General features: G+C 40.1%; 1 protein-coding gene across 1 annotated transcript in view; it reads left to right on the top strand.

Moving 5' to 3' along the window:
* The window catches only part of LOC111664565 (multiple PDZ domain protein), a 37803-nt gene extending 18599 nt beyond the window's left edge, over positions 1–19204 (top strand). Inside the window, exons 22-45 of the mRNA XM_023419223.2 lie at positions 1677–2000; positions 3647–3847; positions 4460–4637; positions 5617–5727; positions 6169–6234; positions 6655–6726; positions 7200–7299; positions 8296–8504; positions 8896–8987; positions 9101–9230; positions 9416–9508; positions 10146–10220; positions 10342–10686; positions 10983–11066; positions 11652–11845; positions 13359–13506; positions 13609–13680; positions 13898–14021; positions 14196–14239; positions 14527–14649; positions 15273–15377; positions 15974–16074; positions 16757–16880; positions 17708–19204. Of these exons, the coding sequence (XP_023274991.1) occupies positions 1677–2000; positions 3647–3847; positions 4460–4637; positions 5617–5727; positions 6169–6234; positions 6655–6726; positions 7200–7299; positions 8296–8504; positions 8896–8987; positions 9101–9230; positions 9416–9508; positions 10146–10220; positions 10342–10686; positions 10983–11066; positions 11652–11845; positions 13359–13506; positions 13609–13680; positions 13898–14021; positions 14196–14239; positions 14527–14649; positions 15273–15377; positions 15974–16074; positions 16757–16880; positions 17708–17854 (3262 nt within the window). The 3' untranslated portion in view covers positions 17855–19204. The remainder of the gene's footprint in view (positions 1–1676; positions 2001–3646; positions 3848–4459; positions 4638–5616; positions 5728–6168; positions 6235–6654; positions 6727–7199; positions 7300–8295; positions 8505–8895; positions 8988–9100; positions 9231–9415; positions 9509–10145; positions 10221–10341; positions 10687–10982; positions 11067–11651; positions 11846–13358; positions 13507–13608; positions 13681–13897; positions 14022–14195; positions 14240–14526; positions 14650–15272; positions 15378–15973; positions 16075–16756; positions 16881–17707) is intronic.
* Positions 19205–21638: the final 2434 nt, after the last annotated feature.

Here is a 21638-nt window from a genome sequence, read left to right as displayed (position 1 = left end):
CCCCATCCCTCCATCTCTTGCTTGCTTTTACAGGCACACACACATGTAAGCACTAACACACACACACACACACACACACACACACACACACACAGTCTTTCAATGGTCTAACCTCCAAAAACACCTTTTTCCTGCTATGGGAAATATCTCTGAATAATTCATCACTCATCTCACCTTGAACAGTGCGCTTCTGAATAAAAGAGAGTTTTAAAGAGCCTCTCATAGATGTACACACAATACACACGCGGATGAACACTCACGCACACCCTCTATCACATGCGCACACGCACGCACACACGAAATGCTCACCCGCTCACAATGCGTCCTCCTGACAGCACTGCAGACAAACTAACAGAGAGTGGAGGCAGATGAGTTGCTTTGGCAGCCTCAGAATAAGACAGACATAGTGGGGTGAGGGCTTGTCACTATCAAACTGCCTCTGTTGAGACAAGACAGGCTGTCCACATGGCTCAGTCACAACAGCTTAGCGTGGAAGACCTCCATATTCAATCTGCCACCATGAGTGGAACAGAGAAATTGGCTCTTTCAGCGGATTCAAACAGCATGTCTACTGGTAGCTTCACACAAGAATGGAAGTGGGAGGGGGCGGGCTTTAATGATGTCCTTGACACTTAAGTTAAATGACATCCATAACTTAGATGAGGGGCCTATTCCAAACACATTTTTTCGTTTTAAATGTTTCAGAGATGCTTCAGAGAATAGAAATGTCTTGAATCAGGAATGCATCTATTGTAATGACATTAAAATACACATTCTGTCACCCATTTTCTTTCTACTTCTTTTCATCATGTGCCGATGGAAGTTACAAGTAATGCTTGATGGAATGGGGCACATCTATAATTTTAGAGCACTTAAAAAAAATGGTGTGATATGTAAGACAACAGCAGCCTCGGTAAATGCAAGTAAACTAATAAACAAATTGATTGTTAGTCGCGAAGCAATTACTAATGATTTTTCGACTTGTTAACATAATTACATCACTTCAGGGATCCAGCTTTCCCCTCTCTTATTCAGTGGTGCATGGTTATTATGGTGAAGGACTGTTTAATGTTTAATTTACATTTACTCATTTTGCAGATGCTTTTATCCAAAGCGACTTACAGGTGAAGTTAGGTTACACCTAACTAACAAACAGATGAACAGATAGAGCTTAAAGCAACAGTTCAGCATTATGGGAAATCTGCTCATCTGCTTTCTTACCAAGAGTTAGAGTATAGCCTACCACTCTCACTCAGCCTCATGGTGACAACAAGAAGTCACTGTGCCCGGTCAAGAAACTGTCTGTTATAATCCGACAGAAATGCTGGCTTTAGCTTCATATTCACTGTACATATAGTACATGGCCTGAATGGTTTTTATCTAACTCTTGATAAGGAACATGAATATAAGTGTTTTCCAAAATGTCAAACTATTCCTTTAAATCATAATATTCCATTATTCTCTATCATCCGTCTGTCATATATAGAAACCATTTACTAAGTGCCATGTCATTTGTCTCGTTCCTTGTCATCCTATTAGTCCTTGTTTAGTGCTGAAAGTGAAAATGAATGTGGAGCTGTGAAAACGCGCTAATGAGAAAACTTAAGTCTCATTAATATTTCACATCTTTTCACCCCACCCTCCGCATTTCTTTTCCCACATTCCCTTACCCTCAGTATAAGCTACGTCCCAGCCCATCAGGTGGATGAGCACCGTACGCGTCTGTGTTTGCCCCCTCTGGCATCCATCTCAGCAGACAGCGCTTCCTCCTCACCCACCCCAACAACACCTTCTCCAGAACCTGCATCGGCCCCAGCCAGATCCCCCGGTCCAGTCAGAGCTCCGGCTCTGACTCCAGCTCCAACCGCCCTCAAACCCTCTGCCTCAGTCAAATTTAAAGCTGCAGCTCCAGATCCAGCAGTCACAGTTAGAGCCTCTGCTTCGTTCAAAGCTCCATTCAAGGGCCCAGCCATAGTTCCCACCATCGCCCCAGACCCAAGGTAACGTAAGATCCAGAGTTATCAGCCCATTATTTATGGTCACCTAATCCTTACTCAGGCCCCAGAGTGCAAGATAAAGCTGTCTCAGGGTTTATTAGACTTCAAGGCTCTGGCTTTATTACATGTTGATATGTTTGTGGCAAAGGATTCAGAGTATGAAGCTTTACGTTCTGAGTTCTTTAATGTGTTAAGCTAGGCTTTTGATTTTTATAGCAGCCAGGATATTATTACTGTAACACATCACACATTTCAGCAGATTAAGTCACACTAATGATCTGAGTTTTTATCTGATACTTTAATTAACCGTATCCACGGGGAAACAATGTGTTTCAGTTTGCAACCAGCTCAGCATCTCTTCCAGTCCGTATTTTCTCCTCTCCATTCTTCTCTGTGGTAAAAAAGCAAAAGCTTCTGTGAATGTTGAATCTCTGAGTTATATTTAGCTGTTCACTTATGGATCTCAGTGCTGACTGTCAGCGAAAATGAATTGTTTCGCTTCTGTCTGTCCCTGCCTTCGCTCCATCTTCGTATCTCTGCCTTTCCCCTCCCTCCCTCACTCCCATTTCTCTCTGCAGCCTTTTCTTCACTCTTATCTTTCAATACATTGTCTTTGTCGCTTTCTCTGCGAGACTCCTCTCTTGACTCTTTGTGTCTACATCTGTCTCTCATCTCTCTCTCCCTCAGTCATCTTGCTCTGGTCGTTTTCTCTTTACCTCATTTTCCCTCTCCTCCCTGCCTGGGTCCTATCCCTCTCTCATGGCCGCTCTCTTTCAGCCCTGGTGGAACCATTTGTTCTGCCCTCTTCTGTAACTTAACTGGCTATAGGCTCCTGCTGCGCAGATAGCACCACTATCACTCACCTCCATGGGCTTATTACAGCCCTCTACCGTTAAACATATTCATGAAAAATTCTCCTCTTCTCTGCCTCTTTCTTGCACACCTACACACACACATACAGCATATATATACAGAGATACTGTATATATATGTGTGTGTGTCTTTGTGTGTGTGTTAACACTCCTTTACTGTGACCTCCCTGGCAGAAAATGTGTATTTTCAGGGCAATTTGCACCAAAAGCAGTGTATCTTCTCAAGGCCCACCAATGTAACTCGCTATTGGCAATGTGTCATAGTGTGTCAGGACTTGAAAAAATAACAAAGAATGCCAAGATACCTTGTTATCTACAGCAGTTCTGCTGGTGTGATCTAGTCCAATGCTATTTAACTCTCAGATTGAGGGCTGTGATGAATAATGATTATTTTTACTTAAATTCTTGTCACAATTTTCCAGAGCTGAAGCTGCTGCTGCAGATGTTTTGTTGTGACCAACCAACACTCGTTGTACAATGACACAAAACAGAGATAAGCAGCAAATCCACACATTAGCAGCTGGAACAAGAGAATGTTTGGTATAAAATGTGTAGTAGTTGATTTAAACAGTACATTTTCCATCTGTCAAAAACTTTTTTATCAGTGTTACAGATTATTATTTGAGCAGTAAAGATAACCTTTATGCATGTTTTTTTTAGTCAAACTAAAATATAAAAAAATCTAATTTAGAGGATAGACAATGGAGTATCAGGTTTCCATTCAGCATCACATATTAATGCCATTTTATTTCTGCTTGCATGTTTATTCACCATCAGTTGGCAGATTCCAAAATCTCTACCTGCCATGAATAAAAGAGCAGGAAAAGAAGATGGAATCACTGTGGAAGAGAAAAAGGACACGATTAGTGCAGATGGGAAAGTACCAAAGCTGGAGGTGGAGATAAAGATGGATGGTAAAGAGGAGGGCGATGGCGAGCTCTATCCTCACACCACCGTGTCTTGGGATCAACCTAGAAGGTTTGTGAATCAGTGGTGGTAGCCAGTAACAATGTCTTTTCTTGTCGTTAGATTTTATTCAGATTCTGCATTTTCAGCCTCTTTTCAAAACTCTGCCCATGATGCCCTTTATCCTCTCTGTGCCAGAGAAGGCTTAGCAAAATCCTAGTGTGTTCGGGTTATGTTCACAGCAGGAGTAGAGCGGCGCAGCGCCCATGCAACCAGCTCCTATTTCTTAAGCCCAGAAAAAGTGACAACTTTCCCAACCTGTATTTAACACATTTATGACCGCATCCTGCTTGGATAAATCACTTAAGCTGCGCTGCATGCAAAGACCAGCTTTTGTGCGTCTCTCCCTGGCAGGTATAATATTCTATTGTTTCGACTTAATCTCTGAAACTCTATCCGCAGTCCTAAGCAGCGGATAGAGGAAGACTGAGAATGAAAAAAAATAGCAAACCTATTGGATTAATTCTGCTTCTTGTGCATTTTTGCAGTAATGTTTCAGACCAAGTAGCTCCTCATCAGGCATACAGAAGGCTTGAATTCATCGTCACTGTACCCACACTGAAAGAAGGATTTTCAGCTCCACAATATGCGTGGATGTTCCTTGTATCCTGCTTTGTGTTTCAGTGTGCAGCTGACTCGAGCACCGGGCCAGTCCCTGGGTATCAGCATAATGGGAGGCAGAGGCATGGGACGGAGACTGAGCAGTGGAGAGATGATGAGGGGAGTCTTCATCAAGCACATCAGCCCCGACAGCCCGGCAGCACATAATGGCACCCTCCGGACTGGAGACAGGATACTGGAGGTGTGTGTGTGTTTGTGTGTGTGTGTGTGTGTGTGTGTGTGTGTGTGTGTGTGTGTTGCAGAGACAAGAGAAAGAGACACTCTTATTGGAAATTACAGGAAACAAGTGTGTGCGTGTGTGTGTGTGTGTGTATACGAGTGTCTTGAGGCAGAGAGGGGATTGTGTGTGTTTGCTGCATGAGCATGCGCACACACACTGTACGCCTGTGCTGTAATCTGGTATTGTCCGTGGTCTCTTGTATTGAAAGATGATGATTTGATGATAATATGATAATGATAATGAACAACTCTGTTTTCTAAATAACAAGAAAATGTTATTCACTCCAATCCATTATCTACTCTAAGTCTAAGGTTCAAGGTTCAGTTTGTCATTATACAATACAGGATTGCAGAATGAAATGCAGTTGTAGCCTCCTACATGCAACACACAGAACATTTTGTAAGTCTAACAAAGAAACAGAATAAACACTACAAGGTGTGAGTGTGCACTGCTGAAGGCAAGCATACTAAGTGAAAATAAAAATGGGAAAATAGTAGAATAAGAAAAAAACATAAAATAAATAATTATCTACAGTATATACTGACACATATTCCCACTTATTTTATTAGACCACTAGACAATTATCTTTAAACATACAATAATTGCCAACCCTCTGAGGTTTTGCCGTATTGCGTGTACAAAAGTAGCCTTTTTTTTTGGTGTATTTGGTTGAATTATTGCAGACTATGTTGCAAAGGAATGAACTGGACTGCTTTAAAGCAATCTGGGATTTACAGGTTTGACATATTGCAATTCCTTGATTTTACAGGTTTCAGTGATTAGCCTAAAACAACATTTTTATTTCATTTTATTTCTATTAACAGGTTCTTAATTTCATTCACATAACTGTGGAAGATTTTACCCTTATTGCAAAAGCCTATTAGACACATATCCAATAATGTCATGTCCAATAACTGCTGTGTGTGTTGACTTGGCCAAGGTGTGTGGTGTGGACTTAAGAGATGCCAGCCATGAGCAGGCAGTGGAGGCCATTCGCAGGGCTGGAGATACTGTGGACTTCCTGGTCCAATCCGGACAACACAGACCTCAGGTATTGCATTTTGGAAAATAGCCAAAAAAACCAAAAAAAAAACAAAAAAAGACACATTTCTACTGGCTTGGATTGCATTTTGCAGTGTATATGCAGGTACGTTATGCATACATTACATTGTGTAGCATTTGAGCCTCTTGGGGCCCCCGAGATTCTTGCACACTGAATCTCAATACTCAGCATCTGCAAAGAGAGGGTGCAGTGTATATTCTATTGGACAACTCCATCAGAAGTTTCAGCAGTGCTGTGCGTGGGAGTTTGTAGCATTACAATATGATATCCTCTGGACACAGAGCATACTGAACAAAATTATCTTTGTCTGAAAATTTATCTGGTATCATATAACTTATCATATGGGGTGCCGTATTTGAAGCATCCATGTTCCACAGTCATATAGATAATAGTCATCTGCCTACTCTGCATTTTGTGTTTCGCCCACAGTCTCCTATGCTCACCAACCATGAAAGACTGACTCCAACACCACAGTCCAACTCAAACAGCAGCAAGGTAACACTCACCAGCATTGATCTATTGATAGTTTTTCACTACTTTTCTGGTATAGATATTGATATACACTTAAATATAAACTGTAAACTGGCCTACAGAGTCAAAAAGAAGTAGCTACTTCTTTTCTGTTTTAAAGTTCATGACCTGTACTTTAGACCTCATTGGAACACATGACAAGCTGAGAAGTCATTTTCCCTGTTTCTGTTACTGATGTTTTACTGCTCTAGTGTATAGAGAACATTATATATACACTAAATTATATATATATATATATACACATATATATAGTGTTGAGTCATTAACGCCTACATGGTATTCCACAAAGAATGAAGGAGCTTTAAAGGGTTTTTTGAGAGCTAGATTTGTATTTTGGTGATGATGCATGGAGGACTATATCTGTGTTTCCCCTCGTGATCGTAGGAAGCAGAGTCTCTCAGTGGTCTATTCCTTAGTCTCTCCCCTACAAACCCCTTCACTCCCACCCCCTTTAAGGTTGGTACATTGTTTGTGCATGTATGTGTGTTATCATGGGTATGCAGGATCTTAAAAAGCAGCCTTGCATTAGCATTTGCACTAAGCCAACTTCCAAAAACTTAATTAACGTGCATATTTGTAGATAGAACCCTTGTAGTTCAAAGTCCCTTGCAGCTACCTTGTTTGTTTAAGCCCTTTGTTTTTCTCTTTGATGGAGATGCGTAACTCTCTAAATAGACAGTGCATTCTTTTGAAGTTATTTTTCCATGCACTTGTAAGTTGGTTGCAAAATAATGCATGATTCTGGTCATCTTTCATGTTATTTTTAGCTGACATTAAAACTGTGTTCATTAATTCATTCTGTTCGTCAGTTTTTCCCACTACTACATCAAGCACACTGAACAAGCCTCAGGGGTAGTCCAACTCATGCCTGAAGGACCCCTGAGGCGTCTCCAACTCTGCCTGTTCAATAATGCAAAACTTCTCCCAAGGTACCTTCGCCAGCATCAGATAGAAAGGATCGGAGAAGCCCCATAATTGTAACAACACCAATCACAGCAGCAGCTGAGGATGAGGGCGACACTGGCAGGAGTAAGTCTGCATCATAAAGACGTCACACAGGGATCCACCAACACCCTCAGGAATAGGAACTGTGTGGTGATTTTAACACAGTGGTCACAGTCACACAGTGCAGGTCACGTGATGCCCTCTGACCCAGAATGACTTAGTGCTATGCAGAGCAAGAAACGTACAAACAGTAATTCAATGATAAAATGTCATGAGTCACACATTTTATTATCACTATTTAAAGGGTCCTTATTTGAAAGTCACCAAGAGCCATATGAGCAAATTATTTCCATGCTATTCACATGTGAAGCCAGTTGCCTAGGTCCAGACTTCAATGTGCATGCATTTTTGGCCAAGAACACAAAAGCTGATAAAACCTTCTTCCTATAAAGTATGTTCTGGGAGAGTAACTTTCATTTTTATGAATGTTTTCAGATGATAACTGAGACTTTTAGCTTCTTCTTTGGCACAAAACAAAAAAACGGTTATTCAAGTTTTATCCATTCTTGCTCACTGCACTAATGAAAGGTGCGTTGAGGAGTTCTCTTGTAAACAAAGTTTTGTTTGTATTCAGTGTTACTCATCAAAAGGCATTGGGTGTATCCTTGAGGTCTAACAAATGTGTTGAACACACTTTGTTTCCTTCTTCATAAAACATTTGCAAAACCAATTTCTCTTCAGACTTTGAAAACTGCATTGTTCATCATCATTCAAATCATTCAAATGTTTGGGTGCATATGCAACAATATAACACACAAATATAGACATGCACTTATGCACAACTACTCCCACAAACACACACATTATTTGTGGCACAAGCATGCACACACAAACCATATAGTCGTACTATATATGTGCATTATAGAAAAACACAGTCATCCTTCACCTTTCCATCAACATGACGGACATCATCCCTTCCAGACAGTTTGCTGCAACACACACGCACACACACACACACAAGCTCCTCTAGGGTACCCATCATATCCTCTTCCTAACAGCCTCTTGTTTGTTAACTCCTAGAAAAGATGCTTCAGCGCTATGGCAGCCTGTCTGGGAAGCTTCATATGATTGAGCTGGAGAAGGATCCTGCGGCTCACGGCCTGGGAATCAGTCTCTCGGGGGACAAGGATGGCTCTAGGGCCCGCATGAGTGTCTATGTGGCGGATATAGACCCTGAAGGTCCTGCTGGTTTAGATGGGAGGATACAGGTTGGAGACGAGCTATTGGAGGTAAGGAAGAGAGTGAATGGGAGAAGTAAAAGAAGGGCCAGGAAAGGTTGGAGTCCTGGAGAGAGACAAAATACCAGAGTCAAAATTGAGAGCAGCAAAAGGAGAGCAGTGGGTGGTGGGTAGAAGGCATGGATGAGTAGAGAGCACTGAGTACCTGCACAGTAGATTTATCAGACAAATTACCATTTGAAGAATGGTTGGTCTTGAGGTGGATTCTTGCAATGAGCAAGAATAGATAGAGATGAGATAGAGATGAGGAGGAAAATCGAGGGAGAGGACAAGGTGAGAGGAGGAGGGGGAGAGGAGGAGGGGGAGAGAGATGAAGATGTCATAAAAGCAGATTAATGTGGATATGGGTGGGACCAAGAAAAGATTGTTATTTTTCCTCTAGATCAACGGCCAGATCTTGTACGGTCGCAGTCACCAAAATGCCTCCACCATCATTAATAACGCTCCGTCTAAAGTCAAGATCATTCTCATCAGGTAATATGCAGTGATTTTCCTTGTGGCCATTTTTTTCCCACATTTTTTACTAAACTGGATGTAGGTGTTGACCAGCTTGAGGATAATGACAGGTTCCCGTGTTGTTTTACTAGGAATAAGGCAGCTCTGAGTCAAAAGGCTCAGGGATCCAGAACAGAGTGTGAGGACACAGTCGACTCCAGGAGAGACTCAGCAGAGCATGGAGGATTATCCACAGACATCCACCAAATCATCCTACCGCAGGTACAATACCTTCAGCACATCTTGGCATTAACCTCCAGCGGCACAGTTCAAGCAACCGGTTGAGTTGTAACAGGATCTTATTGTATTGTAGTCTTTATACAAGGCTGCTGTTAGCTTCAGTAATTTTTGGTAAGACTTGACAGTTATAGCTTGTTGTCTGCTTTCTTTGTCACGTCTCCCTATAGGATCATGTAGGTCTCGGCCTCTGCCTGGTAGAGGTTGACTCTAAGGATGGAGTGGTCGTCAGGTCACTGATCCAGCACGGCACTGCTAGTAAGGTGTGGCATCATCAGTAGCATTACCACAGTTAGCTATGTCTTCTTCACCATGAATATGTTGGCTTTTATAAGGATTAAATTTCATGACATAGCCTGCATATGATATCTCAACCATTTCAGTATCATTTGTTCGTCTCTTATTTAAATGTGCGTGTAATTAACGTTACTTTGTCAACTACATACTTTTTATCAGTGGTGGTAGAAGTGACAGAAGTATTCTATAGGCAAAAGCATAGTCACTGTCAGAGTATTACATAATGTTATTGTATTATTATTACTTATGGTGTAAACAGCTTTTTTACTGTTTTAGCCAGTTAAGGTGAAGCTAATATGAGCTATTTTATCTGTTGTTAGGTAGTTTAATCTACAACAATGCATCGTATTTTAAAAGTTGGTCATATGTTTTATATGAAAGATCTTGATCTTGCAAATAATCAGTAACTATATCTGTAAAATCTAGTAAGTAAAAAGTACAGTATTTGCCTCTGAGTAGAAGTATAAAGTAGCATAAAATAGACATTCTCAAGTAAACTACCTCAATGTACTTAGTGTGTGTTTGATTTTTAATCTAACTTCCTACACTTTCATAAATTTTGCTTCATTTCCACTTTTTCTTGATGTTTCTGTCTGTGTGCAGGACGGCAGAATAAAGCCTGGAGACAGAATCATAGCAGTGGGTGATGAACATGTGGCCGGTGTGTCAGTGGACAAGGTACAAACACACACACACACACACACACACACACACACACACACACACACACACACTAATATGCATTTCAAGGTCATCCTGATTTAATGATTTATGACTCGCCTCTTGTCTCCGTATTCAGGTGTCCTGTTTGATCCTCAAACACCGGGTCACTGTCAAGCTCTCCATCAGCCGTTCCAAGCAGCTCTCCTCCTCTTCCACTCTACCTCTCCCTACGTCTCATTCCTATCCCTGCTCTGCTGCTCCTGCATCCTCCCTAACCCTCCCTGTTTCCTCCTCCTACTCTTCATCCCTAAATACCATGCAGACCTCTCCCGCAGGTCGGTCTGATTGGCTAGGATCTGCACCCACAACTTCTGACCCCCTGAACTGCCCAGTCGTCGCTGGCAGGGAAACCATGATGGAGATCTGTAAAGGAAATGTAGGCCTGGGCCTCAGCATTGTAGGAGGATGTGACACTCTGCTGGTATGATCAACCAACCTAATCTGACATTAACATTATTTTAACACTAAAAGGGACATTTGCTATTTTTGTTAATGGAAAGCCTAGCCAAAGATCAAACTCATAATTTTATCAATCACTCATTTATTTATTTGTTATTTTATCATATTTTCAGTATTTCATCCAACCTTTTATCTGGTAGTATAAAGCATTGAAGTGCGTAGTGTTTTGAAATATAAAGTATAACAAGGCTGATTGGGCTTAGCTTGATTGTACTGTAGGTCCCTGTAATAATGAGTGTTTTCTGATTTTTCCACTAGGGGGCAGTAGTAATCCATGAAGTAAATGATGGAGGAGCAGCACAGAGAGACGGAAGATTGCAGGCTGGAGACCAGATATTAGAGGTATTATGGGGAAAACACTAACTTTTTATTGTTATGTCATAAAAAAATAATGCAACTCTAATAGTATTTCTCTATCTTGTTTCCTGTTTTTTTCAACCCAGCAACACAGAACTATTTTTGTGGGCACATGACTAAAAGAAAACATTTTATTTGTCTGCTTATTTTGTCGCATCATATTTTACAATTTGTTATTTAATTTTGGCGATCAAAATTAAAAGTAAGACTTAAAAACTGAATGCATATCAAATATTTATATAAAACCTTGGAAATCTCATTTCTTTATTCATATTGACAACCAATGTGTCAACCAATTTTAAACTGTCAAGATTTTCTGAAACCAATCAAGTGGCAGGTTCAGAAATACAAGCTTAAGACAATGAAATGCTAAAATGATGACAAAAGCAACAAAATCTGCATGCACAAGACAAATCATGCACATCATCAGGAAGAAGAAAAAAAAATCAATGACTCAAAGCAATAACATGCTTGTAGGCTGATGCTATCGCCCTCAGCACAGCTGTTAACCACGCCAAAGAACTCCTTGTCATTGCTTTCTGCTGTGTGTGATTTCTCACCTCCTCCCAGGTCAATGGAATAGACCTGCGGCAGGCCACTCACGATGAGGCTATTGGCGTGCTGCGGCTCACCACCCGGCGTGTTCGCCTGTGTGTCTTCAGGCACCAGGAGACCTACAGGGAGGAGGACCTGTGGGACGTCTTCAGTGTGGAGCTCAGACCTCGTCCTGGAGAGGGGCTGGGGCTCACCACCGTGGGAAAGAGGTACGGTCGTGATGCTCTTTGACAAATGAGAAACCTTGTTTTATTCACAGCAGGAATACATGCCTGGCCAAATGTACTGTAACTAAAGGTTAGATTAGACATGGGACGTTGTAGTTCAAAACCTAGGTGTCGCAAAGCCAACTATAACTTTACATACGTGTGAATGAATAAATAATCGTCAGAAGTTTCAGTTTCAGTTTCAGAGCCCTGATGATGAGAAAAAACAGGATCTAGGTCAGCTTTAGGAGCTTAACATTAATGAGGATATGCCTGGCAACTGTAAGTCAAACCAGTGGAGGAGGTTGATGATGACATCAACAAGCAGCACTCTATTCTGAATTATACTGGAAACACAACACCTGTCAACTCTTGCACCTTGTGAAGATGAGAAATAAGTGGGAAATAAAGTGGGCCATGCATTTATTTAATCATTCCACTATGCAAGGAAATGACTCAGCAAATGCGTGGTCTATTTCTGACCTCAGATTCACTCAGAATCTGCTTTTTGTCAGTAAGTTGACATTAGTTGGTGAATTAGTTGAACTCTGCAGTTTCCAGAAGGAGGCAATGTCTTTATTGGTGGAATTTTTGTCAGCCAACCCAATATCAAATGGACTTGAGCAGGAATGGTTCATGATCATGTTGGAGTGAAAAAGAAAACGCCCATCTTCTGTCAATTGGTTGGTTAAAGGCTAATCGATGTCATTTTTATATATACCTATTAATAAAACCTCTTGAAGCAAGTCTGGTTCACTATGGCCTTTCCAGACCTAACCCACATTTGTAGGTTGAGTGTGTGAGTTGAACTTAACCACAGTCTTCCCACTAATGTAAAAAGAGTCTGGACTCACTGTTGTGGACAGATGCATGCAATGTAAGATGGAGGCCATCTTATGTGGATTAATTAAATTATTATTGTTTATTTATTATTATTTATCTATCTATCTATGATCAAAAATAACTTTGAACCTCTGTGTCTCTATTCAAGGTTGTTTGTCTTGTTGATGTAGCATCACTTGGTATCATTTACTTTCATAAATATAGTACCGCTCTTTCATTAATTGACCATTTAAGAGAGAAAAACAAATTTGAACCATACTTGAAGTCAGTTCAAGTCTTTTGTTAAGCACTCAACTCTTTGGTAATGGCAATAGTGTAAAGTTAAACTTGACTGCTCTCGAGCTGCGAGGCCTTTACCAAGTTAGAGGTCAGGGGCTGTGCAGCAACAGGGATCATTATTGTTAAAACGAGGTGACAGACACATACTGTAATGAAATCACACACCCTTACAGCATCCAATAATCAGCATAAAGGTTATACAGCCAGGCCATCACTGTCACACTGCACAGAGGACACATTATTTCTAAAGAGTTAAGATGCAGATATTCATGCAGGTTCATGTATCTGCACAAACAAGTGTGACGTTATGCAAAGCAGCAGGCTTACGGCTCACATCATTTATTTTATGAGCGTGGAACCGACGCAGTTTTTGACCTCTGTTTTCTTCCAACAGCAATGACACGGGCATCTTTGTGTCAGATATCATCAGAGGAGGCGTAGCAGATTCAGATGGCAGATTGTTGCTAGGTGACCAGATTCTGTCAATCAATGGAGAGGATGTCCGTGCAGCGTCACAGGAACATGCACAGAAGCTCCTACAGGTCTGACACATTCCCACTTACACATACAGAAAAGGCTATAAACGAATTAGAAGTGGGTTATAAATGTCTTTATGGATTCATCATGTGTCACCTTGCTCTCAGAGTTGCAGTGGAGTGGTGCACCTTGAGGTGGCTCGTTTCAAAGCTGGGGTGCAGTACTCACACGGGAGCCAGGTAAACTGTTTCTCTTGGTTGTCTTTGTCAAACCAGTGACAGGAAAGAAAACAAAAAAAAAATCAGATGTTGAATTAACCTGATGTGATTTAGGTATGATTTGCAATGTATTCATAGAGTCCAAACTCTGTTAAATTAACTCACTAATTTTAACGTACTCTGCAGTTCAACTATTACTTTAATGCACAATTTTAACAATAGTGCTTTGTGAACCTAGGAGTACTTTAAGTTGTGTTTTATCCAGAGCGAAGACTCTGACTGTTCCACCCTGACCCCATCACGTGGATGTGACGCTGCCCTCGGCCACCAGAGGGAGACAGATAACAAAACAGGGAGCTGTAGTGAGTGGCAATTCATGTTCAAGAGTATTGTTTCAAAGCAAAAGGAATACATCCTGCTTGTTATTTAGATTAAAATCATAAAGTCTTATCTTTCAAATGGTCAACAATTTACTGAGTGGAAAAAATATGATGTGAGTTGATTGTGCAAACATGTATGTCTTTCTCCTCCCACAGCAATTCAAGACTTCCCTAACATCAGAAAAGTCATAATACAAAAGGTAGTGCATAAAATCTTGTAATTGTGTTTATTAAAAATTTTAACATGCGATGTTTCACTTTAGTACCCCATAGTGTCTTGGAGAAATTGCATATGTAGATGTGTATTCTCAGTTAATTAGAATTTGGTTGTGACCCCTTAGAGCTTTTGTTCTCATATATATGTGTGTGTTTGTGTGTGTGTGTGTGTGTGCGCGCGTGCGCGTGTGCGTGCGTGTGTGTGTGTGTGTCCCATGTGATTCACTGTTATTGTCTAACAGAATCTATAATGTGTGTGTTATCACGACAGGGTCCATGTGACTGCCTGGGCATCTGTGTAGCAGGAGGAGTGGGCAGTCCCCATGGCAACGTACCTCTTTTTATTGCTACCATGGATACCAATGGACTGGCTGCCAAAACACAGCAATTACAGGTGGGTAGTGCCCATCTATATGTGTCTGTGTATACAGTGTATATTATGGTTTCATCACAGTTTGACTAATTATTTTAAGGTTAAGACTTGGCTTTAGGGTTAAATGTAAAATTATGACGAGGTTAGGTTAGCTTAGGTTAGGTAAGGTTAGCTTAGGTTAGGTTTGGTTTGACAAAAATGAGGTAAAGCCTCACACCCTCTCAGGTGTGATGTATATTTATTGGGATAAATACCAACATTTAGGCAAACCTGTCTTTGTCTTGGTTTAAAAATGCATTTTATATGCCATGTATAGGAGTTGCAATATTAAACTGAGCCCAGCTACATGGATTCAAAAATCATAAATAAATATGGTATATATTGAAACATGCCAACAGCAGATTCTGACAAATTGCCTCTTAAAAGACCCAAACAACAAAGGAAAAACAGAAAAGACAACAGGGCACTTCATGAAAAACATCCTAGAAGTAAAAAATGCTAGATTAAGCTTAGGGTAAATCTTGAGGTAGGCATATAGTGGTTATAGATTATGGTTAGAATAAACTTCCATGGAGTTACTTTAACTCAATACAGTTTCCTCATAAGTATAGAAGTAGAAGTTTGTGTTTTTGTGTGTCCATTAGACAGGAGACAAGATTCTCAGTATCAATGATGTGTCCACGGAGGGAATGACTCATGTCCACGCCGGAGTCCTCCTGAAGAACGCCACCGGAACCATCAGTCTGCAGGTAATGTCGCAGTGAGAAATGCAGCTGTTCATCTATAAAGCCTGTGCGGCGCTACGTTACTGTGCGATAACATCAGCAAGTTCAATGTTGCCATGTGACCATAAACTGCTTCCTCTCGGTCATTTCCACTTTTGTCAAAGTCACAGAGACGTCATTTTATAGGCATACAACTCAAACATCAAGTTTTTAACAAGGAGCTGAAATGAGATAGTGTATAGTTTCAGCTGTCGCCTCATTATCAGTATTTTGTTTGTGAACACTATACTGTAATTTCAAGACAATTGTGTGTCTGACACTGATTTTAAAATGTTTGTTTCCATGTTAATAAGCTTCTGGGAAGATTGTGAGGAACCGGGTGTCAGTTGTTCTTGACAAGTGCATTGTGTGTTAAAAAAAAATCTAAAGTTTTTATGTTTTATAATTACTCCCACTGTATTAACATTAGGACAGGTAGGACAGGAATGACCAGGTTATTGCAGCAATAGAATATCATACTATTGTCCAACTATTTCATTGCTTATTGAGTTTCTAAAAAAAAATATGTTTATCTCCATATTTACACATTCTTTTGTCATGTCTATCTCTCGTGTATCTAGGTCGCAGCAGGTTCTGGTGGGTGCAGCACACAGGACCACAGTGTCCATGCCCGGTCATCAGGCCAACCCAGCAGCCTGCCCTGTTTTCACAACAACCTCTGGTAATAATCAGTTTGCTGTCAGTCTCCTGCTGTTGTGCTTTATGATCTTACTTTGGCTCCCTCCTGGTTTATTCACTGAATAAGGACAAAGGCAAACCCCCCGGTTCCCTTGACAATAGTGAGGAAGTGCAGCCACTGCGTGAGAAGCATTGGGATGAATGTGCTTTTGGTCAGAATGAGCTGAAGTGTTTTTATATTCTGTGTTTTGGTTTGTTTTCAATTGATTGTTTTCAGGTAATTTCACATTTCTATTTCACTTAAGGGTTTTTGGCAGCTTATCGAACTGAATAATACATTTGAAAATACTATAAAACTCTAGAATCTGATCTGGTAACTGGCATGTTAATGTCATTCAGGAGGCATCATTATATCAGTCTTAAGTCTGCTGCAACCCTTTGTGCAAAACAGTCAACCCAATAGAGGTCTCAACCCTGAGGTTGTGAAACTGTGCCTCGAGTATTGCAGTCTCGCTCTGAAAAGGTGTCAAAAATAATTCTGGGATTCGTCACATTTAACCACACAGCACATTAGAAATTCACCTGTCTTTCCTCACATGTTGTCTGCCCTAGTGAGATGAGATACTTCACATACATTCACACAAACACACAGCAAATTTGCAGTGTGGAGCTGGTGCAACACGCAGAGCAACACACCTCCATTGTTTTGCATTCTATTCCCACAGTGCTCGCATGTATAAGACCATCACTCTGGAGAGAGGCTCCTCAGGCCTGGGTTTCAGCATCGTAGGAGGGTTCGGCAGCCCTCACGGAGACCTGCCGATCTACATCAAAACTGTCTTCAACAAGGTGAGAGAACGTCCTCCAGGGAGAAATCTTTCATGGGGATCCTGGTTCAGAAATCTAATCTCAGCACTGCTTTGTGTTCAGTTACACTGACACTTTCAAGTCATAAACTGCCAAGGGCTTAAGGTTTGAAACAACGGATGTACTATGACAATATAGCAATTGTGGCTATTACTACTGCTTTTTACTGAAGTTTATTGAATGAAAAAATCAAAAAGGACTGAAAAGCAGCTGTTCCTCAACAATATAAAACCTGATGTGATCCGACTGTGAGAATAAAGTGATGAAAAGACGATAGTGATAATGATGACGATGGTGAAGGTCAACAGAAAATATATCGGAGCTCTACCAAATCCCTTTGTCCAAATCTCCCGCCGCCACCCAAGTGAGCAGGTAAAATAAGGGGAAACCACACCCACGTGTCAATCAGCGGAAGTGACGCAATACGTGCAGCCCAAGCAAATATAAACATAAGCAAAATCATATTTTGGCTCCTACAAATAATAATAGTAGAACTTAGTCTCCTTAGTCTCTTTTAACCTGCAAAAAGAATGTTGTAAGATGAGTTATTTCACCTCTAATACAACTGCGATAAGGCTATATGATTATCTTATTAAATATCTAGGAAGGATCGTCTAAGTTACATATTAAACTTATATAGTCAAGCATTTTATTTTAATCTGACAGCTGTTGGCACTGACATTATTTGTCACATATTGCAGTATTCTGTTGTTATCTTCTATCTACAACTCTCATATGTGTCGTTGAGTCGGTGTGAACAGTTTTTGATCTGGTGATCGTGGTGATACACGTGTCTTTGTGCTCTGCAGGGGGCGGCCATAGAAGACGGCAGGCTGAAACGTGGAGATCAGATCATTGCAGTGAATGGACACTGCCTGGAGGGTGTGACCCACGCAGAAGCTGTGGACATCCTCAAGAAGACCAAGGGGAGTGTAGTCCTCACTGTTCTCTCCTGAGACATGGTTCATTTTGTCCCATTTTGTTTGATTATTATGGCAAAGTAGCCCTCAGTTGATGTCAGCTACTTCCTGTAGATGTGCTTCACAAACACCTGAGAGGGCAAATAAGGATAGTTAAAGTGATGTAGTTTTGTTTAGAATCATAAGCAGAGTAGATACTGTGAGTGTCAATTTATCTGCATTTAGTTTAGGGAAGCTACCTCTAACTGCAGCGCGGGTGTGTTTAAATGCACACAATATTCCTGATATAAACTCATATTCCTGTGAAGGTGTTATTTGAAATAATGTGTTAATGTTATGAATCTTCATACAGCAATGATGAATATTTCCGCATTTTTTATATTACCATGGAAGCGACGTTCATAGAAATCAAAGCACCAAAAGCAGATCATAAAGAAGCCAACATCACAGTGTCCCAACTAATGATGATATATTGTGTCTTAATTACCCTGTTCAAGGTATTTGTAATACACTTATGCATTGATACGCATCATTTCACATGTAAACACACTCATGAATAAATCACCATCCACAAACCACTGAATCAGCCGACAAATGAATGCAATAGAAACATCTGACATGTGACATGTTTTACTGCTGTCTCTTGACTTGTGTTCGCTCAGAGCTAATTACTGTGATAAACTCCTAAGGCCCACTACATGCCAAGTGCTTCTGCCAATCTTTTATATGGCAATAAGGTTTTAGGATATTTGCTTTGTGTAAGACTGTTTTACTTTTATTCCTCATTCTCGTATTCTGATAATTAAAAATGTGTCCTAATTCCTTGACTTATCAGTGTATTAAATGATGTGTATGATTAGCGATTAGAACCACCTTGTGTGAAGGAGTTAGAACAGAAAAGAAACTAATTTTGCTACATCTGTTAAAAGCAGCTGCTAATTCCAGTTACTTTAAATGTCAGCTCCAGGAGTAACTGATTTGTTATTATTTATTTATTATTTATTTATTACTGTTTTCATAATCTTAAATTTTATCAGTTGTTTTTTGGACTTTAATGGAGTATTGTTATAGCATAAAGTGCAATCTTTATTTAGAAACCTTCTCATAACTGTTTTATATGATTTTATATATACTGTGATATTTACATTTTCTTCACTGTCATTTATTTTATTTCATTTATGTGAGTAGTCCTCAGAGCCACAACACACACACACACACACAAACACACACACACACACACACACACACACACACACACACACACACACAGACACACACACCTGAGTGTTTGGCATTGTGTAGCATTGTATAATTGAATGTACTGTAAGTGATCCTATTAAATGGTCATTTGATAGAGTTGTTGTATCCGAAATTGGAATTCCATGATTCTGTTTACTGACTTGCCATATGTACATCTGCATTAAATGACATAGTGAGACAAGCGTTCATCTTAAATATGGTTATATTTTAATGATGAATGACAACAACCTAGGAATCTTTCCTGTTTTCTGATACTCTGTGCCGTCTCTGTGAATTAATACTGAGTAGGATAAGCCCATGGATATCACATTGTTTGACTTCCGAAGCCCTCAGATGCAGACCAGGAAGAAGAATTTGAGAAAATATGAGATTCGTGAACTGTTAAACAAGAACATCTGGGCCTTAAGTCATGTTTTTAAGAACATATATATATATATATATATATAAACTTTTTTTGCATATTTTTAATCATTTTGTTCATTTTTCATCATTTTTTTCCAAACCAGTGGACTGCATTTTTCCTTGGACATGTCTTATTGTCGTGGTTACGCTTTTTGTCTTTAGCTCTCGTTCTTTCTCTCCGTCTCTGTCAAACATGAATACGTAATGAGGATCACTCAGGTTCAGTCAAGGTGCTAGGAAAAAGTGTGTGTCATACAGTATATCATGGAATGACAGGGCACCACTAAATCACAGAGTAGGGATTAGAGTTACGACAGGAGAGGAGAGGATAGGAGACGGGAGGAGAGGAGAGGAGGATTAGTTAGTACAACATCTTGGAGAAAGCAAAGGAAATCAGTCTTAATTAGTTTACAACCTGAGTGAGGGACAAACCAAGAGAGACTGAAATTGTGCCTTTTTTATTTTATTTTTATTTCATTTTATCTTATTTTTCTTAAATTCACAGAACTTTCCCTTTAATTACTGGAGTTACTGGTGACAACTTGACAAACAATACATTTGCACACAAATGTCTCATTTAGGAAATAGGAGGCATCTAGGGAGATCCTGTCTGGAGCCTCCGCATTAATCAAAGCCATCTGTTCACATTGCAAGCTTTATTGAAACCCAGCCATCACAGTCTGGTTTATCCTTCTCCAGATGAACAATTGCCTGCCTAAAGGCTGGCGTGAAGAGGGTTTTAAGATGGAGAAATTGCACAGTGCTTTTTGTACATTTAACGCGGATGTTTCTGACAATATAATGATTCTTCCTTTGTAAAAAATAAAACTATCATATCCGCTACTCATTTGGCATCTTAAAGCAAATTTACATATTTATTAATACTATATTTTTATCATTTGAACTTGGATTGTGGATTTCCATACAGCTCTTGTGGGTGTAGCAGGGGGCAGATGCGGTAACATCTCCCTTTCTTCTCTTTCATTAAGCAAGAAAACTGATCTGCTGGTTTTCACAGCCAGACTCAAATTCCCTTTTCCTCAAACATTTATGAGGAATGTGCCAGCAGGCCACATGCAACGGTACCTTTTCCACCCCATGGCCCTTCTTACCCTCTTTTCCATCATGTAAAAAAACTATAGCGGGGCCTAGATACTGTGGCTGCAAAATTGCGATGCATTTTCATGCAGTTGAAAATAAACATGACTTTCATGAGAGCACACTTGAAAAGAAAGCACTAATGATCCTCTCCCTCCGGAGGGTAGCAGTGGCCAAATGATTGTTCTATGTGTGACTGTCACATCTATCCATATTAATAAATCCACAGGATTGTGTCTTTAGCAGTCAGTGTAACCTGCTGGTACAGAGAGAACAGCCAACTGATGGTGGGTCCAAAAAATCCTTTCTTCTTCTCCATCCATTTCCCTCTGAGTCTTTTTCAGGATACTAGCCTGCACTGCAAAAATGCCAATCCTAAGTAATTCAATCCAGTGCTGAGTCTTAAAATTTTGCTCTCTTTAAAGCATGATAAAAATATCCCAACCAGGAGATTCACTGTAACTACTGAATATACTTTATAGTATATCGCAGCTGCCACTTTAGGTGTCACCATTTCCATACCATGCCCCAATACTGAGTCTAGGTTGTCACAAGCAAATGAGCTGGACTGATGGGAAATATTTCATACACGTGTCACGCCATTTATTCAGTGGCATCGCCTGAAGCAAGAAATAATTAGACACCGTCATGCAGTTATGGCAGAGAAGCACAGCATCGCACGCTGTATAATCTGGTTATGAGTTTTAAAATCACTCTGTCTTATTAAAACAAGAATTTGACAGTCAAGTAATTTCAGTCTTTTCACATTCAGATTTCTAGGACTTTTCTCTCCTTTATCCAACTATGCTTTAGGCATAGCTGTAGCCACACATTTAAAAAAAATCATTTTGAAGATAAGTGAATTTGTTTCTATTCATTTGTATTTTTTTTCCTTGTTTGATTCATTCATTTCTTGTGCAATGAATTCTTAATTCATTAAGAAAAAAAAAAACTTTTATGTCTCATGATTTCTTCACATGTTGGTCTAAAAGCCACTTTCTTATTGTTCTTTACTTGATGCTGTTAAATGGTTCTATTTGTTTGTTTTCATAGCCGCAAA

Source organism: Seriola lalandi, unplaced genomic scaffold (assembly GCF_002814215.2).
Source record: "Seriola lalandi dorsalis isolate HSWRI2012SDOR001 ecotype SW California unplaced genomic scaffold, Sedor1 jcf7180002054591, whole genome shotgun sequence".
Lineage (NCBI taxonomy): Eukaryota > Metazoa > Chordata > Actinopteri > Carangiformes > Carangidae > Seriola > Seriola lalandi.
This window is presented reverse-complemented; position numbering and strand designations above follow the sequence as displayed.